A 20,517-nucleotide genomic window follows, 5' to 3' on the forward strand; every position below is an offset into this window, starting at 1 on the left:
CGGGTTCGAGACCGGCCCCCGCCGCGTCCAACCCTTCCCCCCCCCCCCCCCGCACCAGCAGCAAAGACGACCACAGATTAAAAAGGCAATAAGATTTTCTTTTAATGTGCTGTCATCACAGGTGGATGGAATTATCCAAAAGTTTAAAATACATGCGGATACGATAAAACCTTTTATTTTCCAACCCGGACAAAGAGAACTTACGGTCGTTTACGTCATTAGCTGCCAAATACAGATCGGTACGTGAGGCAAATCACACCTAAAAAACTTGTACACCACCAAAGAGCTAAGGTTTACACGGGTCTATTTTCCACATTCACTACGCAACGAGTCTTGAAAAGCAAACCACGATTTGAAGGACGCGCTATTAAGTACAGCATTGAACTACACCAGGTTGTATACATGGTACTCTGACATCCAAAACCACTTGGAAAAGCGTTACACTCTGCGTACGACAGATCAGTTATCTATAGGTGAGGCGTCTACTCTCAAAGAAATTGCTAAATTGTTAGTTTAGCAAAGATGTTCATGTATTGAAAATACTACAGGAGTTTCAAACGTCAGGTCTCAAAGCATGGAGCTTAAAACACTTAAAGACCTTCCTGGAATTTCTGACACCAGACAGTTTGAAGCCCATCTTTCGCTGTTGTGTCACCCAGTGAGTAAGGTGACACTCCGAGCAGCTGCTGAAAACGGGAAGGTAAATAGGAAGCGTTCGAGGTGCTGAGCCTTCGGATCTGAGGGCAGGCGTCGCCGTTACGCGCGCCTCCCTGCCCTCAGACAGCCCAGCCCGTGCTGCTCTAAGAGCTGCTCGCCAAGGGGACAGCACTGCAGGAGCACCAACGCTGCTGCCCACCTCCTGCAAAGCTGCCCAGGGGCTGGAGCCAAAGCCTGGGAGCTGCGGGTCTGGGCTTGATTCCCGTCCTCGCCACTGCCACGGGCAACACAGCCTTGGGCGCGTCTGGCAGAAACCACGCCTGGGCGTAATTACCCGCGTGCGATACCTGCGCTTCTCTGCATTAATACGAGCTGCTCACATCCATGGCAATGGAAAAGCAATGTGACCACTGTCACTGGAACGAGTTCTAAAAAACAGAGCAAAAACTGGATGGATAAACTAGGTGACTCGTATGGGAAGTATCCGTAAAGGTATTTACAAAAGTAAGTTGAAAGAGATTAAATATAATACCACATTCATGTCCCAAAAGCGTTTTCACTACAGTGCATGTTTAAAAATACAGAGCATTTTTTTAAAGTATACATATCGAAGACTAGATTGTGCTTTAAAAAAAATCATTACTTTTGAATTCGTCTAACGTGAAAACAGAGCGCTGGGAAAAATACTGATTAAAAATATCCAATTTTATATATACTGCTTTTCACATAACATTTTGCTATACATGGGATGCAAGTGAATACAAAAATATTTTTTTCAAGCAGCAGGGTGATCAAAATTAAGAGTATTAATATAGGGAGGGCTCATTTTTACAAAACTAAGAAACGATTACAGACACAGGGAGAAGCTATAACCCAAACTAATTTTTATATAGTATTTTTAAAGTAATCTTTATAATAGACTGCTCTTAATATATAAATGATTCAGTACTTTTAATTTCAACATTAAATATGGATTACATAAAATACAATCTATGCAAAACTGGCTCATGCACATCGTTCTGTTGAAGTCAATAGAGCCGCTTACATGAGCAAGGTTTGCAGACTTTGGTCCTCAGGCCTCAGATTTAGCAAAACACAAAGACTTGACCATCTTTGCTAATCAATTCCTAATTTCCAGGTTGGTGTTTTAGCTCCGTCCTCGGTGCACAACAGCAGGGAAAACAGAGTTCACAGGGAAGACTCTGTAATACTAACGGAAAACGAGCTGTAAAAATGCATATACTGTAAGTTCAACTTCCAGCTTCACAAAGCAGGCTGGTTGTTGCCATAGTACTTATCCGTTTATGGGAAAGACTAAGTTATAAAAAGCAGTTGCTTTGCAACTCTGTGCATTTCTTGGGTCAGAGTAATTTGCAGATCCAATAGAAAAAAATAAAACTGATTGGAACAATGTCAACTACATGTGAACTTCAACCGCGCTGAGCTGAAGTGACCGCAGGTCGGCGTGAAGGCCATAAAAATGGATTTTAAAGTAATCATTCATGTAAACATCACATACAGACCAAAAGAGCTTAGGCAAGTAACACATATTTTAAGAAGAGTGCTAAACTTCAGCACGAAGAGAAAAATAAATTCACCCCACAGTTACATTCAGTTAAGCGCCACATCCAGCGGACTTGTGCCCAACGAGACAAGAAGCTGAAGACCCAAGCACCACGCCGTGCTCAGCCGCACGCGGGCACTCACCGGCGAGGCCGCGGCACGTGCATCATCTACTCGTATCTGTTCCCCTTGCTTTTTGGCCAGTCCCTAGCACGGACCGATTTTTGTTGCAGCTTTTCTTTACCTAATCGTTCCGGTATTAGGAAGTATGTTTTTCTTCAGCTGTGGTCCATTTTTACCTCTCCTGGTATTGGTACTGTGCTCATCACTAAGGAATTAGATGCTTCCCTCCCCTCCCACCCCCCGTTATAGCCTCGAATGCTATCGGTTACTACATTAAACCACTTACAAGACCTTCCTCCCTGAGGTTACCTTTGTTTCAGTACATTTCAGCAAACCTTACAAAGCCAGTGGTCGTCTACCAAGCTAGTTAATTATAAGGTTACAAATACATAAATCCTTCAAAATAAAACTGCTTCAAAGCTCCTACATCGCTTTGAAATGCGACTGCTTAATACACCCTTCTCGTAAGGGGATTCACTTCCCGAAACCCAATAGAGTGAGGACACAGACTTCAAGCAAAAAGCTCCTATAAAACTATCACAATTTTAGAAAAAAAAAAATCCAGATCTTCCTGAAGAGAATTTATTGCCGCTTATTGGTCCTGAGAAAGCTTTAAGCAACAATACATTTGCAGGTGTTTTAACTGCTGCCTTTTTTGAGAAAGTACGTGGGTCCCGCTGTTAAAAATCATGTTTTATTCCATGCACTGATGCTTGGAATGTGCTTCATTATGAAGATCAAATATAGGTTATGATTTGTCACACTACATCTCTTCCTTTGTGTCAACTTATTAAACTCGATTCCTTCCAAACATCAAATTTAAGTTCCTGATAGGAAAAGCAATGAAATAAAGCCACATGTGCACTTCTCAATTCCTCATATGGGACTGGCATTTCAGGACTTCACATTTATGAAATCATCCTTCTCCCTTATCCCCAACCTCCTATTAAGAATCTATGGTGTGAATTTTTTGGCCTGCATACCAGAAAATTTGTTCATCCACTACTCTATGAAAGGCAACTTTGAGTCAATGAAATAAGCCAACTACAAAAGAAGAAAATTTGTGATTTAAAAAAAAAAAACAAAAAACAAACGAGTGGACCCACAGCAGTTACTTCTCAATAGAAGTGTTTGGTAGCTTGAGATTTTTTTTTTTCTTTTTAACTTCTTAATGTCAAATTTGCATATGTTGAGCTCAATTTCAATATTTGAAAGACTACTCAATTTGCTTTATAAAAAATTTACAAAAGATGTTTTTAAATGCTTGTAAAAGTAAGCGTTTATCTACTGATAAAATTCTAGTACTGGATAAAACTCTGAATATACAGCTTAATTTTTCTTCCTACAAGTATAATGGCTGAGTGTATAATCTAGATAAATTAGTCTTACACATGATGAAAAGTTATAACTTTGCACACATTTTACCATGTGATGCTTTGTTGCTTTGTAACTTCCAATGAGACAGTGCTTAGGAATTTTCTAGAGCTGGTGTACAGTGGTCTGTAGGGTTGGTTCATTGGTCACTGCCTCTGTCCAGGTTTTCAATCACCCTGGAGAGACGTATATTCAGAAGTCTGATCTGACTGTCCAGGTGGTCCATCTTCTCCTCAAGGCTGCTGTTGCTGTTTCTTCTCCAGTAAAATCCCACGGGCCCCGTCATGAAGTAGACTGCTACAACAAAGCAGAGAGGCAGGACTGCGTGCTCTGGGTCACCTTCATACTTCTGCAGGATGTACACGCATGAGAGGGTGAAAAGGGCAACCCTCGCAATCCAGAAAAAGCGACCAAACAGCATGTGCAGGAGATAGAAGAAGAATCCAAGGAAGAGAGATAAAAACCAGTAGGCAAGTAAAATGGCACCAATCAGCAGAAGAGCACGGGTTGGGTTGTTGGCAATTGCTGCTGGGCTGAAATAGTGAGTCAAGTTGGAGGCTGAAAAACAAAGGAAAATTTACAGAATATTAATGAGGGCACTCAAAAGCGAGAATGGAAAAAAGCAAGCACAGCTTCCAAAGTCACACGGTGGGGCCATGACTGTGTTTTTCTAAAATAAGGGGTAGAGCTAGTTCATCCATTTCTGGATGGACCGTCCTCAAAGCACTGGCCCAGCTCTAATGATGTAACTGAATTCCTTTGAAGTAGAGACACTGAAGATTCTTTAAGGACAAACTGCCGTCAGGCATAAGGTCCAAGTTCACATTAAAGATAAAGAGCCTGCTTTGTAAAATTTATATTCTAAAGGCTCTCAATTGCATCTTTCCTTCTTCTAGCCCTTCTTCATTTTTTTGTTTTTGCATATGGTTCCTAGCCAATGGAATCCTTTTAATGACGATAACAAGAAATCAGCCATGACCTGTAACGCGTTTTACAGACATCCTGTAGATACATACACCAAAATGGAGTGGTTGGTTTTACGTCTCTTGTTTGAGGTTACTAACAGCAAAGTCAAAGCCTCGTAAAATAGATAGAGATAACACTGGTGAATGTTTTATACATTGCAATAAAACATAATTATTTTCTCACTCATGTAAGCAGTGATACATGTGATAATCTTTTAAGGGTTGACAAGCATCACACTTACCATCAATTCCAAGAACATCTAACAAATCAGTCCATATTCTCCAGAATGTGTCCATTAATATATCCACCCCATTCACAAACCTCTCTGTCAACCTTGAGAAAAACTGAGAAATAAAATTGAGAATTAAAAAAAAATAAATCCTCAATTCCTTAAACACACGTGCAACTTACTAGTCATTAGTAGAATTCATGAAACGGAAATTGCAGAATATTTTCAAGTCCCCAAGACAAAAGACATAACTGTTTTTTTTTTTTTTTGTCTGCAGATCATAAACTTACCGGCTTAATTTAGGTATTTTGGCATGTAAGCCTATATGTTAATAGGAGTTTGAACGGATTTTATTAGCTTTACTGTTGTGCTGAAGTTTAACGAAAACGCTTAGCACAAGGAATGGACAGGGGTGAAGGGAGTCAGAGTTTGGTCGAGCAGCTGGGAGATGCCCCGGTCATCACACCAAGGTGCCTCCAGTGGCTTCCTGGGTGCATCCAGCATCTCCAGCATCTCCTCCTCCTCCTCTCCCCTCCTCTCCCCGGCCAGGGGGAGCCCAGGGGACGGATTCCCGTGCCTGCCCGCCCCCCTCACCCCCTGCAAGCCCCCGCGGGGGCTGCGCCGCTGCAAGCCAGCCGCATTCAGCCGGAGGGAGACCGCGGCCTCCCCTCCCCTCAGTCAGAGGCCTCTTCGGCCCCCCTGTTCCGCCGCCTGCCCCACGCCGAGCCTCCCCCTGCCCCTTCCCTTCCCGCAGCGAGGCTCCGGCCGCGGGGGGGGCTCGGGCAGGGGCCGAGGCCCAGCTCCGATGGGGGGGCGGCCTCCAGCGAGGCTCTGCCCCTGCAGCCTCCGGGCCAAGGGAGGCCGCGAAGGGAGGGAAGGGCGGCGAGAAGGGAGGCAGCGGAGCCGGGGGGGGGGGGGGGGGGGAGACGCGAGGAGGCTGCGCGGAGGTGTGGGGGGGAAGCGCCCGCCGCCTCACCTTCTGCAGGGCCCGCACGTTGTCCTCCCCGAAGAGGCCGCTGACTCCCTGGTAGAGGCCGCTGGCGGCGCGGCGGAGGCTGTTCTGCTTCTCGGAGCCCCGGCTGCGGGCTGCCCGGGCGCCGGGCCCCGCCGTGCCGCCCAGCAGCAGCAGCAGCAGCAGCAGCAGGGCGAGCAGCAGCAGCCTCCCCGCCGCCATGGCCGCCCGAGCCTCGCCGCGATCGTGGCGCCCTCCGCCGGCCTCCCCCAGAACCCCGCCGCCTCTTTCTTTTTTTTTTTTTTTGGGGGGGGGGGGGATGCGGGAAGGGGGGGCGGTGCACGAAAGTGCACCGCCCCCCCTTCCCCGCATCCCCCCCCCCCAAGGAAAAAAATCCCTTGAGCAATTAACCCCCTGAAATCCCCATCATAATCTTTTCATCCATCGCCTCTTGCAGCCTCCAAGCAGGGGAGGCCATCCCGCCCCGCCATCCCGCTCGCCCCAGCGCGTAATCACAATGCCCCATTCGCATCTGTTGGTTTCGAGAAGGGCCTGGCTCCGCTTCTGGAGGTGGATAAGGTCTGGCCTGGCCTCCTCCAGGAGCCCCGTGCTCCAGCGCCCTGCCCAGCTCGGTGCCGTCCCGTGCACCGGGTGCAGCGCCTCGATAGCCTCCCTGTAGCGTGAGGCCGTGCTGCTCCAGCTGCGGGCTCACAAGTGCCAAACGGAGGGGCAGGATCCCTTCCCATGACCCGCTGGCCATGCTCTTGCTAAAGCAGCCCAGAATGCTGTTGGCCTCGCTGCAAGGGCACGCTGCTCACTCATGATCAATTTCTTGGCCCCCTGATCCTCTCCTCCCCCAGATCCTATCTGTCTGGGCTCTCGGGACTTGTCACAATCCCCAGAGTACAGCCTTTCCAGCCTGGGTATCCCTCTCCAAGGATATTCCCAGGTGCAGTCCTCCAAAAACAAAGGGAATATTAGAGGTCTAAAGCCAAAAAATGGCATCTGTCTTTTCAGTACTTCTAACTTTGGATCAGGGGTTTCTGAACGACTCTCATGTCCTTCACCCTTGAGACACTTTGACTCAGACGTAATGCCGAAAGCCATCACACCTAATGGCGTGACTCCCTCTTCTGTCAGGTTTTATGTCGATCCTCCTTGAGTAACCAGACCAACAAAAGACCAGCTGGCGAGGATAGATTAGACAATGTTATCGGCTCCTTCTGGGAAGTGAAACCAGGACGTTAGCAGAGTGAAGTATCCCCTGGAGTTACAAAAGTATTTTGTTGGCTTCGTGACACATTTTGATTCATTGGTAATTGACAGGAGCCAGACTTAGACAAGACAGGAGCACAATGATGGCAATATATATATATATAAAAAAGATCTTTAGGGTTGAAATGTAGATTCTGCAGCGAGTGATGATGTGAGCTGGGGCAGAAAATGTTTGCTAAATTGACTGACAGTAAATTTAAGGCATGGGGGAAACCTGACACTGTGACGCTCCACAGGGCAGACCTCTGCTGCCCCCTGCCCCGTCCTGGGGAGTTGCCACAGAGTTAGGGTACACCCTGTGGCTCTTCCAGTCGCTGGGTTAACTCCGTGTATCTCTTTTTGATACTGCGCCCAGTGTCCTCGGTGCTTCAACCTCATAGCTGAGCCTAAGCGTGATTATCAAGCAGTTGTGAAGACATCCAGAATATAGATTTCTTGATTATTGCCTTTATCCTGCTTTTAGTCTGGCCAAAACACTTATTTTCACATTTAGTAGAATGGCCTGGACCTTTTAACATTTATTTATATTTGGCCCTGAAAGGGTTGGGCTCAGATCCAAGAAGGTACTTAAGCCCTTAATCGATTTCGGTAGGATATAGATCCTTTATATATTTATAAAGGGTGCTTTCATTCTCTTTTAAGATAGTCCCCACATTGCAGATCTGTTAACACTCGTGTATATTCTGACATCTATCTCATACTCTTCCAAAATGAGTTGGTAACTAATGACAGGTATTTTTGAGGTTCTTTTGAGGTCTCTGGTTATCTGCCCTCAGTGTCATGCTCTGCCTTGACTCCCAGCACACGGTGTCCACTTCGGGGGTGTTTCTTGCATGTGAAGAACTTTGTGGTACAAAACCACGACTGTAATGTAATGTTTTCGGTGCCAGTTATAATTCTTCTATTTGCTTCCAGTTGGCATGGCCTTCTCTGGATCCCCTTGTGCTGTTTCTGGTCCAGCAGGTCTTGTTTCTGAGAATTTGGGACCTATTCCTATTTGTCTGCTTGAGTTTTCGTTGTGGGTTCCCCCTGAAAACCACTTCTGCAAAGCTTTTGTTGTTTCTTTCCATCCAGTCTTCACAGAGGCTTGGAGGCCTATTTTAGTGGCTGCCTGTGGAAGCCTGTGCTCATGGTTGTCCTTCATAGGAGGTCAGGATAATTTTGGAGTCTTCCCCGGTATGTAATTGATTTCCTGACCTGTCTCAATGAGCCTGTTTCAGATAAATTCACCTCACCATATCCACAGCTCTTATGAAATTACGCAGTATTTCACCTTTCTCTTGTTTAAATAAATGAAATCATGTCTGCTCAAAGAATACATTGCATCATGACATGAAATATTGATCTAATTTTTCTTTAACCACATTGAACTTTTTATTAGGACAACTGTGAGGTTTCTAGAAAGATCCTCTCCTGAGGGTCTCACTACACAAAAGAATCATGAAAATACTTCCGTGTTTTCCTGATCTGGAGACCACGTAAATTGTCTTCTTCAGATACAGAGATTTGACAACATTCTGAAATGGTTTGGGAATAAATTGGGGTCTTTGAGATGTCAAAGTTTTGTCACATCATAGAGTTTTCTCTTTTTAAGAAATAAATTGTCATAGCCTTTAAGAAATCCAAGTGGTGTTGTGGTGGACCAGGCCTTAACCTCAATGGCCCTTACTTTTCCATCTTCACTTCATCTCAAAGCCTCAATTTGCCATAACTGATCACAATATGACCTCTTGTCTTCTTGGGCCTTTTTTATCAATGCTTTGCTCTTATCTCTATGAGTCTTTTCTTGCTATACTATGCTTCTTCTTATTTATTTATTTATTAGTTTGTTTATTTTATTATTATTCTGCCCTCTCTGCAAATACTTTTGATTTTGATTCAGGTTACTTGTACTTCTGACACCATTCAGAGGCTGCAGAGATCAAGGATGCCAAGTGAACCGAAAGTTTCTCAATCTTCTACAGACGTATTAACCAGCTGGTAGCTGTTCTGAATATGGGGGTTTGTAAAACTTTCTGACATTTTCAGATTTCCTAATGCAGGTGTGGGATCATCCTGAGAACACAGGATAGTTCGCCATGAGGTATTATTACAAAACTGCTAACACACAGTGATTTTATCACTTGCTTTAATTTCATAGATTGACTGCAGATTAGTTACCTTAGAGACCACAAATGAGGTAGTACCATCATCACCATCACTGCTATTCATTCCTGAAATGTCTTTTGAAGGGTCCTTAGTCGTCTAGAGCAGAAAATGAGATTTAATTTATAACCTATTATTACTATTATTAGGTATAAAGAGAGGATTAAAAAGATTTGAAAATGGTGAATTCCAGTCAACCTTATTCAGGCTACTTCCCCCTAGCTACTCTAATCTAGTCTACAAGCTATTTTTAGTAAGTCACTGCATTCCTCCTAATGCCCATCTTCTTGTAAAAGGCTTGTTTCATTTTCCTTCCCTTTTCTTCCCATTTTTCTAAAGTCACTTCTGAAAGAAGAAAGAACAAGTTGGATAAGGAAAAAGGACTGGTGGCTAGGAGCACAGGCACAAAAGATTCTACATGTAGAGCAGTAAAACTGCTGTTCATGAAGGAGGAGGGCTGCTGAGGTTTGCTAAAAACACAAATTTTATGACAAAGCTCCCAGTGTGCCTATTTCTCCTTGACCAGTAATTGGGTCAGTCTGTTTTAAACTACATCTTTTCCATTTCAGGAAGGGGAATTTTGGGATCCCTTCTCAAGTGATTTAGCTCCACATTTTCTTTTTAGTTGCACAGCTTGCTACGGGTGGGGAAAGCTGTTGTTTCGCTGCCGCTTTTTGAGCTTAAAACGGGTAAAATCGGCAACCCTAGCTGCATGCCAGGCTCCTCTCAGCGCTGAGGGGAACCACGCAGCGACCCCCCGCCCAGCAGAGGCTGAGAGCTCCCCTCCGATTGGGCGCACCTCCCCCTGATCCGGCACCTCATTGGTCGCCCGAGAAGAGGGCTTGTCAAACGCCTGCGCCGATTGGCTCCTCCTGGTGTCAGCTCTTCCGCGCCCAGCCTAGCCGTGAGGAGAGCGGGCTCTGGGCTGATGTGGGGCCAGGCGCGCGGCAGCCAATCACCGCCGGCGGCGTCGCGACCGCCGAGCGCCGCGCGGGATCCGTCCGCAGCGCGGAGCCGCCGGAGGGGCGAGGGGCGGCGGCCGGCGAGAGGGGGCGGCGGGGGGCGGCCGGTTGGCGGCCTGCGCTCCCTGCGCTCCCTGTCAGCGCCTCTGCCTCGGCCGTGAGGAGTTGGCCGGGTGTTCGGGGCAGGTGTGACTCCCGGAGAGCCCCGGGGGGCACGGGGGCAAAAACCCTGAGGGGCGGTGAGGATCCCTGAGGGGAGCTGAGGGGCCATGAGGGGTGCTGAGGGGCTCTGAGGGCGCGTTTGGCGGCCCTGGGCTTCTGGCAGGAGGCTGCAGCAGGAGGTGCCCCCACAGCCACAGGGCTGTTCCAGGCCCCATGTCAGTTGGCGCTCCAGTGCCGCCACAGGTGCCTCTGCAACTAGAAGGGCAAAAACTCGAAGTTACATTTTTTCTGCAGGCACGTGCAGGGATGGAGCGGGCTGTTTTCTGCACCTCGGGTCTTGGCCCTCCAGGTCCAGGTGAAACAGGGACGTATCCAGGGCCTGGGCACCGGGACATGCAGCCCAAGGAGCTCATGCTGCTGGGGGCCTCGCTGAGCGCCGCTGCCAGGGCCGAGGGGCACAGCCGTAGGCACCGTGTCCTGATCCCACCCGCAGCCTCTCCAGGCCCCGAAGGGAGTTGTTAAAAAATGTGCTGCATGGAAGCTTCTTTTGGAGGAAAGTAAAGATTGGGAAGAGCGGTCAAATTAAGTTGCTATGGCTTTCAAATTGAATACATTTAACTTCAAATTTAATAAAGTAGTAGCACAAAAATCTAAGTGACGCTTACAGCAAGTGCAGTTCCATCTACTATATATATTGTACTTTTGCATTTACAGGGGCTGCCCATACTGCCCACACTACATACTACAGCGGCTGCCCATACTACATTTACATTGGCCGCCACCAATGTCATATTTTCCAAGGCTTCTAAGAATCACGAAGGAAATCGTGACCTTGAAAGCCGGTTACATAAGGAACATGTATGTGCTCCGTGATTTCCACGCCAGGTGTTGCGCTGCCCCGCTACTTGGCCGAAGCGGGCTGTTTCGACACACGGCCGCCAAGAGGAGCAGGGCCCGGGGTCTGACAGGAACCCGGCTCCAGCGCCAGGTGCTGCGGGAGGGAGCGTTGTGAAACCCCAGGGCAACGGAGGCTGTGGAGAAACGCGCTTCTTGCTTCACTATTGGGTCAAAGACCCTTGTCGGGAAGGATTTCTCCAACTCCCTGTGGAAAAATGATAATAAGGAGAATTAAAAAGCGGCGGGGGCCGCGCCCCTGACCGGCGGGAGCCGCCCGCCCCTCGCCTCCCCTCAGCGGGCGGGGCGCTGCCCGCACTCCTTTCTCTCGGCGGAAGGTTACGGGGAAGGGCGGTGCTGCGGCCCCTTAAGGCCGCGGCGGGGGCCGGGGCCGCGCAGTGCGGACGGGGCCGGCGTTGGGTGCGGGTGGGGGCGCGCGGCCCCGCGGGAGGCGGCCTCGGTTGCTCGGCTGCCTTTCTGGGCTCGTTCTCCGCTGCCGCCATGTCGTGGGAGGCCGAGATCATGGAGTCGCAGGTGATGTGGGAGCCCGACACCAAGCGCAACACGCACATGGACCGGTTCCGCGCCGCCGTGGCCAGCAGCTGCGGGCTCCGCCTGGGTGAGCGGCGGGCGGGCGGCTGGGTGGGCGGCCCCCGGCCGGGATCCGCTTCCCCGGGACCCCCCCCCGGGTCGGAGGGGGCGCCCCCAGTGCGGCCGGGGGCCGAGCGGTCCAGGCTGCGGGCGCGATGCTCTGCGGTGCCCCGCGCCGAGGCCTCGGGCGCCGCATCCCGGAGGTGGGAGCCGGTAAGGAAGGCAAACAGCCTTATCTGCTGCCCTGCTGCTGGCCGGCGGCCCGGCGGGGGCTGTCAGCACCGGCGGTGTGGGCTGCCCTGCTCGGGGAGGGCCTCGTGGGGTTCCCCCCGAGAGCGGCCGTGCGGGGCGAGAGAGGGTTTGGGGGCTGCCGTCACCGGGAGCCTTCACGCGGAGCTCTGGGAGCTGAAATGTGGGAGCTCACCGCTGGTTTTTTTTGGGGGGGGGTGTCTTGGTTTGACAGCCGTGAGCATCCTGGGGAGCAGAGCGTGGTGAGGTGATGGGAGTGGAGGTTTCCTTCCATGCGTCTGCCTGAGCTCTTCAACTTCAAGCTGTGCTTCGTGCTCGTCCAGAAATAACTGTACGCCTGTGGACAGGCGTGCGGTCCTCTGGCTTAAGTTAGCAATCTGACAGCTTTGAGTTTAGCTCTGCTTTGAGCAGGGGGTTAGTCCTGCAGGGGGGTCTCCCAACCCGAATTGCTTGGTGTTCTTCGGTGATCACTGGCTGGAAGCTGCGTATCAGGAGGTGCAGGTTATGTGGGCACACAGCAAAGCATGATAACGTTGGGGTCAAGCCCTCTGGTTCTCACCAGTTTGCTTTATGCTGCCTGTTCTACCTGAGCGCTTGTGCACTGAGCTGCTCGGGGAGCCTTCAGGTAATCCTCCCTCTGCTGGAGGAAGAGCACGGAGGGAGCAGTTCTGGCAAGTGGCCTGACTCTTTGTCTGTCCGGTATTAATGTCCGTGACATAAGCAGAGACGTTCTGGAGTAGTGGCAGCGTGTCTGGTGCTGCAGCAGCTTATGTCTGAAAAGCCATTTCTTGAGTAGCAGTGTCACAGCTGATGATGATCAAATGCAGTTTCAGATGGGCTGCGCGCACTTAGAGCTGAAACAACTAGAATTCTTTCCTTCACTCCATTTTGATGTGGCTATCAATTCAAAATGGATTCCTGTGCATATAGGAACCTTTGTCAACTTGCGTTAGATCTGAGCCGATGTTTGCTGGTCTGTGTGCTGTTCAGCAGCTAAGAATGGGTTCTTTATGTAACACCAAGATGTGGACTTAAGAGAGCTAAGGGCAATATAGCCCTTTCAACAGCATGGCTTTGTCCAAGCCTGAAAATGTAGCAATGAGATGCAATGTTTAATTACTGAATAACAGATCTGTGCCCTGAAGGACTTGGATGCTGAAGCTCACTTGGGGACAAAATGTATAGATGAGATAGAACAAGCTGTTCGTGTAAGAAACCACATCAGAGGTGGCTGTAGCTTGTAGCACTTATGGTTTTGGAGCATGCTTTATAATTTCCTTTTGAAGGAGGAGATGAGAGGTTAGTTTCCTTTGGCAAAGTTTGTCCCCACACCAGCTCATGTGCAGTGTATAGAATAATGAAGAGTAACTTGGGTGGTGTGTTTGGGGGAAAAAAAAAACAGGATGTAAGGAGGCTGAGATGGAGGCAATATGTAGGTAAAAATTGAGTTCTGGAGGAGTCTTTGCTTCCATGTCAAGTTTGAACTCCTGCGATGTCAGTTTCTGGGGAGAAATCAGACATTGATGGAAAAGATTGAGTGGAGTAAGGTTTGAAGGGACAGATGGGGTAGGGGAACAGCAGTAGTGACTGAGTGTCAGTAATGGCACAGGGATGGTCTGAATGTTTTAAAAAAAGCAGGAAGTGTACTTGTGGGAAGGAGACAAAGATGACTTCTGAAGCAATCAGGTGGATAACAGGATGACAAGCCCAAGATAATTGGAGAAAATGACTTCAGCTGGTTTAGCTGAAAGCATCAAATCAAACAGTTGGCAGAGCAGGAAACTGTTACTACTGCTACTACTGTCACTGGTGGCAGATACTTGTAGCTAATTTGGCAGTTGGCACAACTTCAGGCAGCATGGACATGACATTTGCAAGCCATTAAAGATGGTAATGAGGAATCTGCCTTAGTTATTTATACCTTTCAGCACCTGCAGTGCTTTCCAGACAGAATTTCAGTGTTTTGGATACTGATTCTGAATTCCGGCTTGAACTGTGATTTTTTTTGGGGGGGGGGGGGATGCATTCGTCAGGTTACTTCATCTGTCTGTCGTGTAAAACTTAACCTGCTTGTTGCCCTGCTTTTAATGCCACCTTATGGTTGTAACACGTAGCTAGTAAACATCTTGTTTTGTCTCACATGAGATACGTTACTTTAGTATGAAAGGGTAAAATTAGATCTGTCAGACCCCTTATTTATTGAGGAATAATGCTTTCTTGCTTCGTAATAGTGCCGTTAGTGTATCTGATCTGACACCACACCATCTGAGGTCTTTTTCCTGGAGGAGAACCGTGCACCCAACGTTGCTTGCTGGGAGACCATTTTCTCCTGCTGTATGGAGCCACCACATTGATGCCAGGACAGGGAACAGAGGTGTCAGTGAGCAGGACTCTGTCCTGCTGCCTGGATCTACACCCTCACCGAGGGTGGTAGATGCAGCGCTGAGCCCTTGGGAAAGGTCCCCACCTCTTTGGTGCAAGTGGCTTGTGAAGCAGTCGGGTGAAATGGGACCATCTGTTCAAGTGTCCAGGCAGGCTTCCTATTGATGCTGTAGTCGCTTGCCTTGAGCACTGCGTTGGGATCTGCAGCAAGGATCTGGTAGCGAGGGGGCTGCAGGGGTGCCCCTGAGCGGAGCCCAGCAGCTGCCCCAGGCCAGGCACGGGCTCCAAAGGGACCCAACACTGGGCAGAGCCAAACTGGGAGCAGTGCTGGGGAGAGCACAGGGAGGGGAGCAGCCCCTGTTCCCTGCTCCCTGAGCTGCTCGGGGGGAGGAGGTAGAGGAGGGTGGATGAGGGGAAGGTGGTTTTAGTTGGTTTTCTTCTAGCTTCTCATTGCTCTTGTCTGTTATCGGCAATATATCACGTTAATTTCCCTATGTTGAATCTGTTTTGCCTGTGACGGTAACTGGTAGTGATCTCCCTGTTCTCATCTTGACCCTTGAGCCCTTTTCCACTGTATTTTTTCCTTTTGCTCTTTTGAGGAGGGGGAGCGAGAAGGCGGTTGTAGTGGAGTTCAGCTGCCTAGCAGAGTGAAGCTACCACAAAGGGAAGTGACTAACCCCATCTTACCTTACTAATTTCTAGCCACAATTTTTCTCGGTCCAGGGCATCTCTAACTGTGGTTTGTCTATGTTCCCGCAATTCTCTGCGTAATGCTAACGGATATCTATTACTTTTAGCCAACTACAATGACTTATACCAATGGTCGGTGGAATCCTTCTCAGACTTCTGGGCGGAATTCTGGAAGTACAGTAACATCGTGTGTTCTCGCCTGTACGATGAGGTGAGTTGCTGTTACCTTAACTCGTCAAGTATAACACAAAGGGGTGATAGCTGGTCTGACAGTTAATCTTCTGAGCTGTTGCTGGAACCTACCAAATGAACACTTTGGCCGGTGATATGAAGAATCCATCGAGTGTGTAGCCCTGAACTTCCTTGTGTAGTAGATTGTCTTGCTGCTGATAAATTTCCCTACAGAGAAATCCTGACGTTTTATTGTCCCGCGCAATTTTACTGTAGTTTCCTTGTTCATGTGCCTTCAAATACCATGGAAGTCCTGGCTGATTGAGGAGTCTACCACTCTACTGCCTTCTGCTTTAGGATTATGCTGACAGCATATCATGAAATGCTGGCATGCACCCAAGCTCGCGCATATGTTCCCTGAGTCAGCCTACCTGGTAACACACCTGTACCCCACCAGTTTTGCGAAACTGGTTCTGCAGTCAGATGTTGGCTTGAAATATCTCTGAGGGAATGGTAGTGGTTGAACACAGTCCCAGATGGAATACCAGACCTTGCCACAGTGTTGCTGTGAGACAAAAGTGACTTCCTCCTGCAAGTGGAAGATGAAGCTGGAATCCTTGTACAGTCCTGGCATAGGATATCAACAGCCTGCAGTCCTTCATCTGAGGAAGGCAAGGATTTACTCATCACTTCAAAAGCTTGATGCAGAAGAACCTCCCTGGACTTGGTAGAGAAGGGACTGGACTTGTTCTTAAACCCTGGAGGCGATCTGTTCCGAAAACACGTGGAGCACTAGCAGTTCTGCAGAGGAAACTGGTAAGATTCTTTGCCTCTTCCTGTCATGCAAGCTTTTGTCCTGCATGATGTGATAGACCAGGCGGTTCTTCCCAGAACTGCATGCTCAGGTGTCTTCATGTGATCTGGTCCTTAGACTGAATTTGGCAAGAACGTAAAAACTAGTGCTTTTTGAAGTGTAGCCGGAAGATGGTAAACACTCTCCTGGTCCTTTTAGTGACTTTTCTGTAAAGAGTAGTTCATCTCAACTGCAGCCTGGCTAGATTTTGCTTGCTTGCCCCATCTTCCTTCAGTCCATATTCTGTGCTGTTAGCAAGGCTATTTTTTTTCCAGATTTGGACATGACTATAAATTATCCTGAGCAAGCAGTTCGGAGGACCTATTTTTCTGCCTTTGTACTGAGCGAACCGAACAGTAATGCTTATTCACTTGCCTTACAGGATTGGCATTTCTGGAAGTCTGGCCCTCCAGACACCACCAGTGGCTGACAAACTGGAAGGGAAGGTGGAACAGGTGGTGGTAGCTGAAAAGTGAATGTTTCCTGAGGATGAGACGCAAGAAGACGGATGCCTAGTAACGTTTTAACTAGATTCCTTGTGGGATAAGCACGCGGTGGCCTCGGAGCTCGCAAGAAGGGCCTTGCTGTGGTGTAGAATCTTAAAACAGGGAGAGGCGAAGTCGTCATAGACTGGTGCTGCAGACAAATGCACTTGGCTCAGTGTACACGGAACTTGGTGAATGTCTCTGCCTTTCCTTCAGCGTGAGCATAGAAGACTCTGCTTCGAGGCTCAAAGCTAGAGGCAGACCTTGAAGTGACTTGCTGTTAATCCTGACTATTGATCCATTTCTGGTGGATATCAGGAGATGCTGGTCACAGTAACTGAGCTGTCCTGTGGTAGCAAAAAGCTGAGAAGCGTAATTGGTTGTACTGCTTGATCCCTGCTGCTCAGTGGAAGTTAACATTTTGCTTTGAGGAGAATAAAGGTTTTTTATGAACCAAAATTGAGTCTTTTCTTCTTAGCAGGTGAAACATTCTCTACTTTCACAAGTCATTCTTGGAATAACAATAAAACTTTGTATATGTAATACAGACAGCCAGTGTTTTATTTAAACATGGTGAAGGTGTTAATATCCACATCACCTTTGAAAACAAAGGTACTTGTACCAAACAAAGCCATCGTGGCATGACAGCACTGGCATTTTGTCAAGTTGCAAGTAGCTGTTGATTTTAAGTGAGAAAGTCTAAACTTGCATGTTTTTCTCCCTGCGAGAAGCACCTGTCAGCTGTCATTCCTGTGGAGGGGCTGTGGTGAGCATTCTAATCATATCTGCTCTGAGGCTTTCATGAGCTATGCTGTTTTGCTCTTCAGGTCATACAGAGCATGGCACATACCACAGTACAAGGCAAGGATTGTTTTTTGTGGTAATGTTCAACTTTATTCTCAGAGGTGTAGCCGATGTTTAGGGTAAACATAATCTATGGCATGATCATGTATGGTAATCGCCCAACAAGCAAACCACTTCTCGGGGGGAGAATGCAGTAGAGATGTTGGCAGAGGATATTGCTAATACACTATTTACTCTTGACTGCAGAGGTCAGGGAAGTACTCCCTGAATAGCTGCTGTGAAGAGCAGTTGTGGAGCAGCACCTGGTGTCAGGTATCAGCTGTGTTCCTGTGCCATGTTTGCCTAACCACATAAATTGGCCCCGTATGCCTCGGTGCTGCTGTGAGTAGGAGTAAAACCTTACTCATTAAATGCGGACAGTAGCTGGCAATACTGCAGAGTGCAATCCTTCCCTTTCCACAGACTCACTGAGCATTTATGCTGGGGCTGTATGAAGTCTGAATGAAAGGCTTGTTGCAGAGCTCTGGGGGTTTTATAGCCTTGCTAGAACTAGGAATGATCTTCTGCAGAGGAGACAGTTCCTGTTGCTTGCTATTAACCCCTCTCTAAGGGAGCCATCAGGTTGCTCATATAACAGAGTGCCACTACAACAGAGACCGGGTTTAACTCGGATTTGTAGGTGTTATTTCAGTAGAAAATATCAGAGCAAGTCTAGCACCCTGTGCTGGTGGAGCTCTTAGAAGGGATGTTGAGCTTCGGGAAGACTAATGTTGTGTTAGACCTCTTCCTGGAAACTTTGCTTGAAGTAAGGCAGTCGGTACTGAGTCAGTTTTAAGAGTGCCTTGTAACTATTACAGTAATACATGGTGGTATCTAAAAATATTTCTGTAGTGCGAGTTGATAAATTTTAGATATCAGAACTCAGCTCTAGCTAATTGCTACAAGCAAAGAAATCCCCTTAGGCTTCCCTTCTTAGAAAAATCAGTTGAAATGATTTAGTAGTGTGTTTCCATGTGAGCTTTAACTTTGAAAAAACGACTTTAAGATGGCCTCCAATAATACATATATCACATACTTCAATGCACAATTTTTTTTTTTGGGGGGGGGGGGGGGTTGATGGTAGAATGGGAAGTACTGAGTTTTATCTGGCTTTCAGAATAACCTTTTGTAATGCCTGTGCAGTTTGTGTGATAAAACCTGGGGGCATGAATAGAAGCTTTCAAATGTACAGTTTATAAAATAATTCTGCAATGTAAAGATCATAAAATGCATGCATACGCTGCTGGGCAGTATAATTTCTAAATAGTGGGACACTTGGGAAGGGGTTTAAAGACCTTTGTTGATAATGCTTAACCTATCACTGTTACTACAGGTATATTCTTAACTGTGACTTAATGGATAATTTAAAATTTGAGACAATTATTTCAAGATGGGGGAGTTGTTTCACTTGAATATAGTTTGGGGCCTTCTGTTTATCACGTTTTTCACGTGCCTTTTTCCTAAATGGGAAATTACTTAACATGGGGTTACTGGGTTGCGGGACTTCTTAGAAAATGGCAAATGAGGGATGGTAGAAATGTGTACTCTATTTGTAATACAACTCTTGTTGGTTGTAGAGGCTAGTAGAGCTGCTGTGCTCTGAATGAAGCTGTGGAGTACCAAAATGCTTATCGCAACTTCATCTTAAAAAAAAAATATATATGGAGAATGAGAATAAAAAGCTCTAACTTCTTCAGCTATATTTGACTATACAATCCACGTATGTAGATTTGGATCATTTACCACTGCCCGTGTTCCTAATGTTGGGCTCTGTACCAAGCAACTCGTGCTGGGAGAGACAGGGAGCTCAATATTCTTATGCTTTGGCTTTCGTAAGAGGGAGGCTGCAGCGTGCTGTAGCTCAGTCCCTGCTCTGGATGTCCCGGCACAGGACCCCAGCGTGCCCTGTGGTGGGCACATCTTGCTATAGATGTAGTATTTTGGCTTGCTTGTGTATTTAAGGCTGGTGTGAAGGTAGAGCTATCAGTGAAGAACTCTTTCCAGCCTTGTTCTAACAATGTCTTTGCTTGACAAATCAGTCGTATTTCTAGGCCTTTATTAACAGATCTGGTGTCTGCTTGCCATCTGCGAACTGGGAGGAATCGTTCTTGCTTGGAATTAATTAGCATATGTCTGTAGAACGATCTGAACAAGAGATGATACTAGTTTTTTCCATCAATGTATTATGTTTTTTCTTCAGGTGGTTGATACATCCAAAAGCATTGCAGATGTCCCGGAATGGTTTAAAGGTAGCCGTCTGAACTATGCAGAAAATCTTCTGAAGCACAAAGACAATGACAAGATTGCACTGTATGCAGCAAGTGAGTAAAAATTAATGGCTTGCTTGTATTTTTTGATAGTTCATAGGTGCTGGCCTTATAAAACAGCCCGTGTTTTTTGAAACCTTGAAATAAACTGGCCTGGGTGAGGAGAAAAGAAGAAAATAAAGCTGGCATCTCTGCAGAATGCGTGATACAGCTCCTCAAAAGAAAAAATCAGGAAAATGTGCTCTGGGAACATAGATAGTTCTGAAAAGTCCTTGGCAAAGTAAATGAAGTTTTCTTCTGAGAATGTGCTTAACTCTCTTAAGGTAGTGAAGATGATGCTGCGTTTAACATCACTCAGTATTTGAGCTATTTTTTCATGTTTGTCATAAACACTTGCCTAATGTGCCTTTGGGAGGATTTTGGCACTGCTTGATATTGTCCTTCCCACCCTCTTCCTATGCCTTTTATCTTAGAAATACTAAGGAATACTATGGAGTACATGGGACATAGGTAGGAATTACCTGTAGTTGTGACTGTACACGAAGGAAGCAAAGGACAGTTACATGCATGGAAGAGCTGGAATTTCACTTTTCTGGAATGCTGAAGTTCAGTCTTTTTTGTTATTCTGGAGAAGGCGTAAGTCACTAAAATCCAGGTGTCCTCATAATGAAGATTGTAATTCTT

At 47.2% G+C, this 20,517-nt stretch overlaps 2 protein-coding genes across 2 annotated transcripts in view; one reads left to right on the forward strand and one right to left on the reverse strand.

Annotated features, from left to right (window-relative positions):
* Positions 1-77: 77 nt before the first annotated feature.
* BRI3BP (BRI3 binding protein) lies at positions 78-6,129 on the reverse strand. The gene is made up of 3 exons (XM_066979379.1): positions 5,889-6,129; positions 4,925-5,027; positions 78-4,275 (listed from the first exon to the last, which is right to left on the reverse strand). The coding sequence occupies exons 1-3, from the start codon at positions 6,084-6,086 to the stop codon at positions 3,857-3,859; spliced, it is 720 nt and encodes a 239-aa protein (XP_066835480.1). The 5' UTR covers positions 6,087-6,129; the 3' UTR covers positions 78-3,856.
* A 5,546-nt stretch (positions 6,130-11,675) lies between these two features.
* The window catches only part of AACS (acetoacetyl-CoA synthetase), a 41,350-nt gene continuing 32,508 nt past the window's right edge, over positions 11,676-20,517 (forward strand). Inside the window, exons 1-3 of the mRNA XM_048073886.2 lie at positions 11,676-11,921; positions 15,322-15,425; positions 19,767-19,887. Of these exons, the coding sequence (XP_047929843.1) occupies positions 11,804-11,921; positions 15,322-15,425; positions 19,767-19,887 (343 nt within the window). The 5' untranslated portion in view covers positions 11,676-11,803. The remainder of the gene's footprint in view (positions 11,922-15,321; positions 15,426-19,766; positions 19,888-20,517) is intronic.

This window comes from Anser cygnoides, chromosome 17, assembly GCF_040182565.1.
Source record: "Anser cygnoides isolate HZ-2024a breed goose chromosome 17, Taihu_goose_T2T_genome, whole genome shotgun sequence".
Taxonomy (NCBI): domain Eukaryota; kingdom Metazoa; phylum Chordata; class Aves; order Anseriformes; family Anatidae; genus Anser; species Anser cygnoides.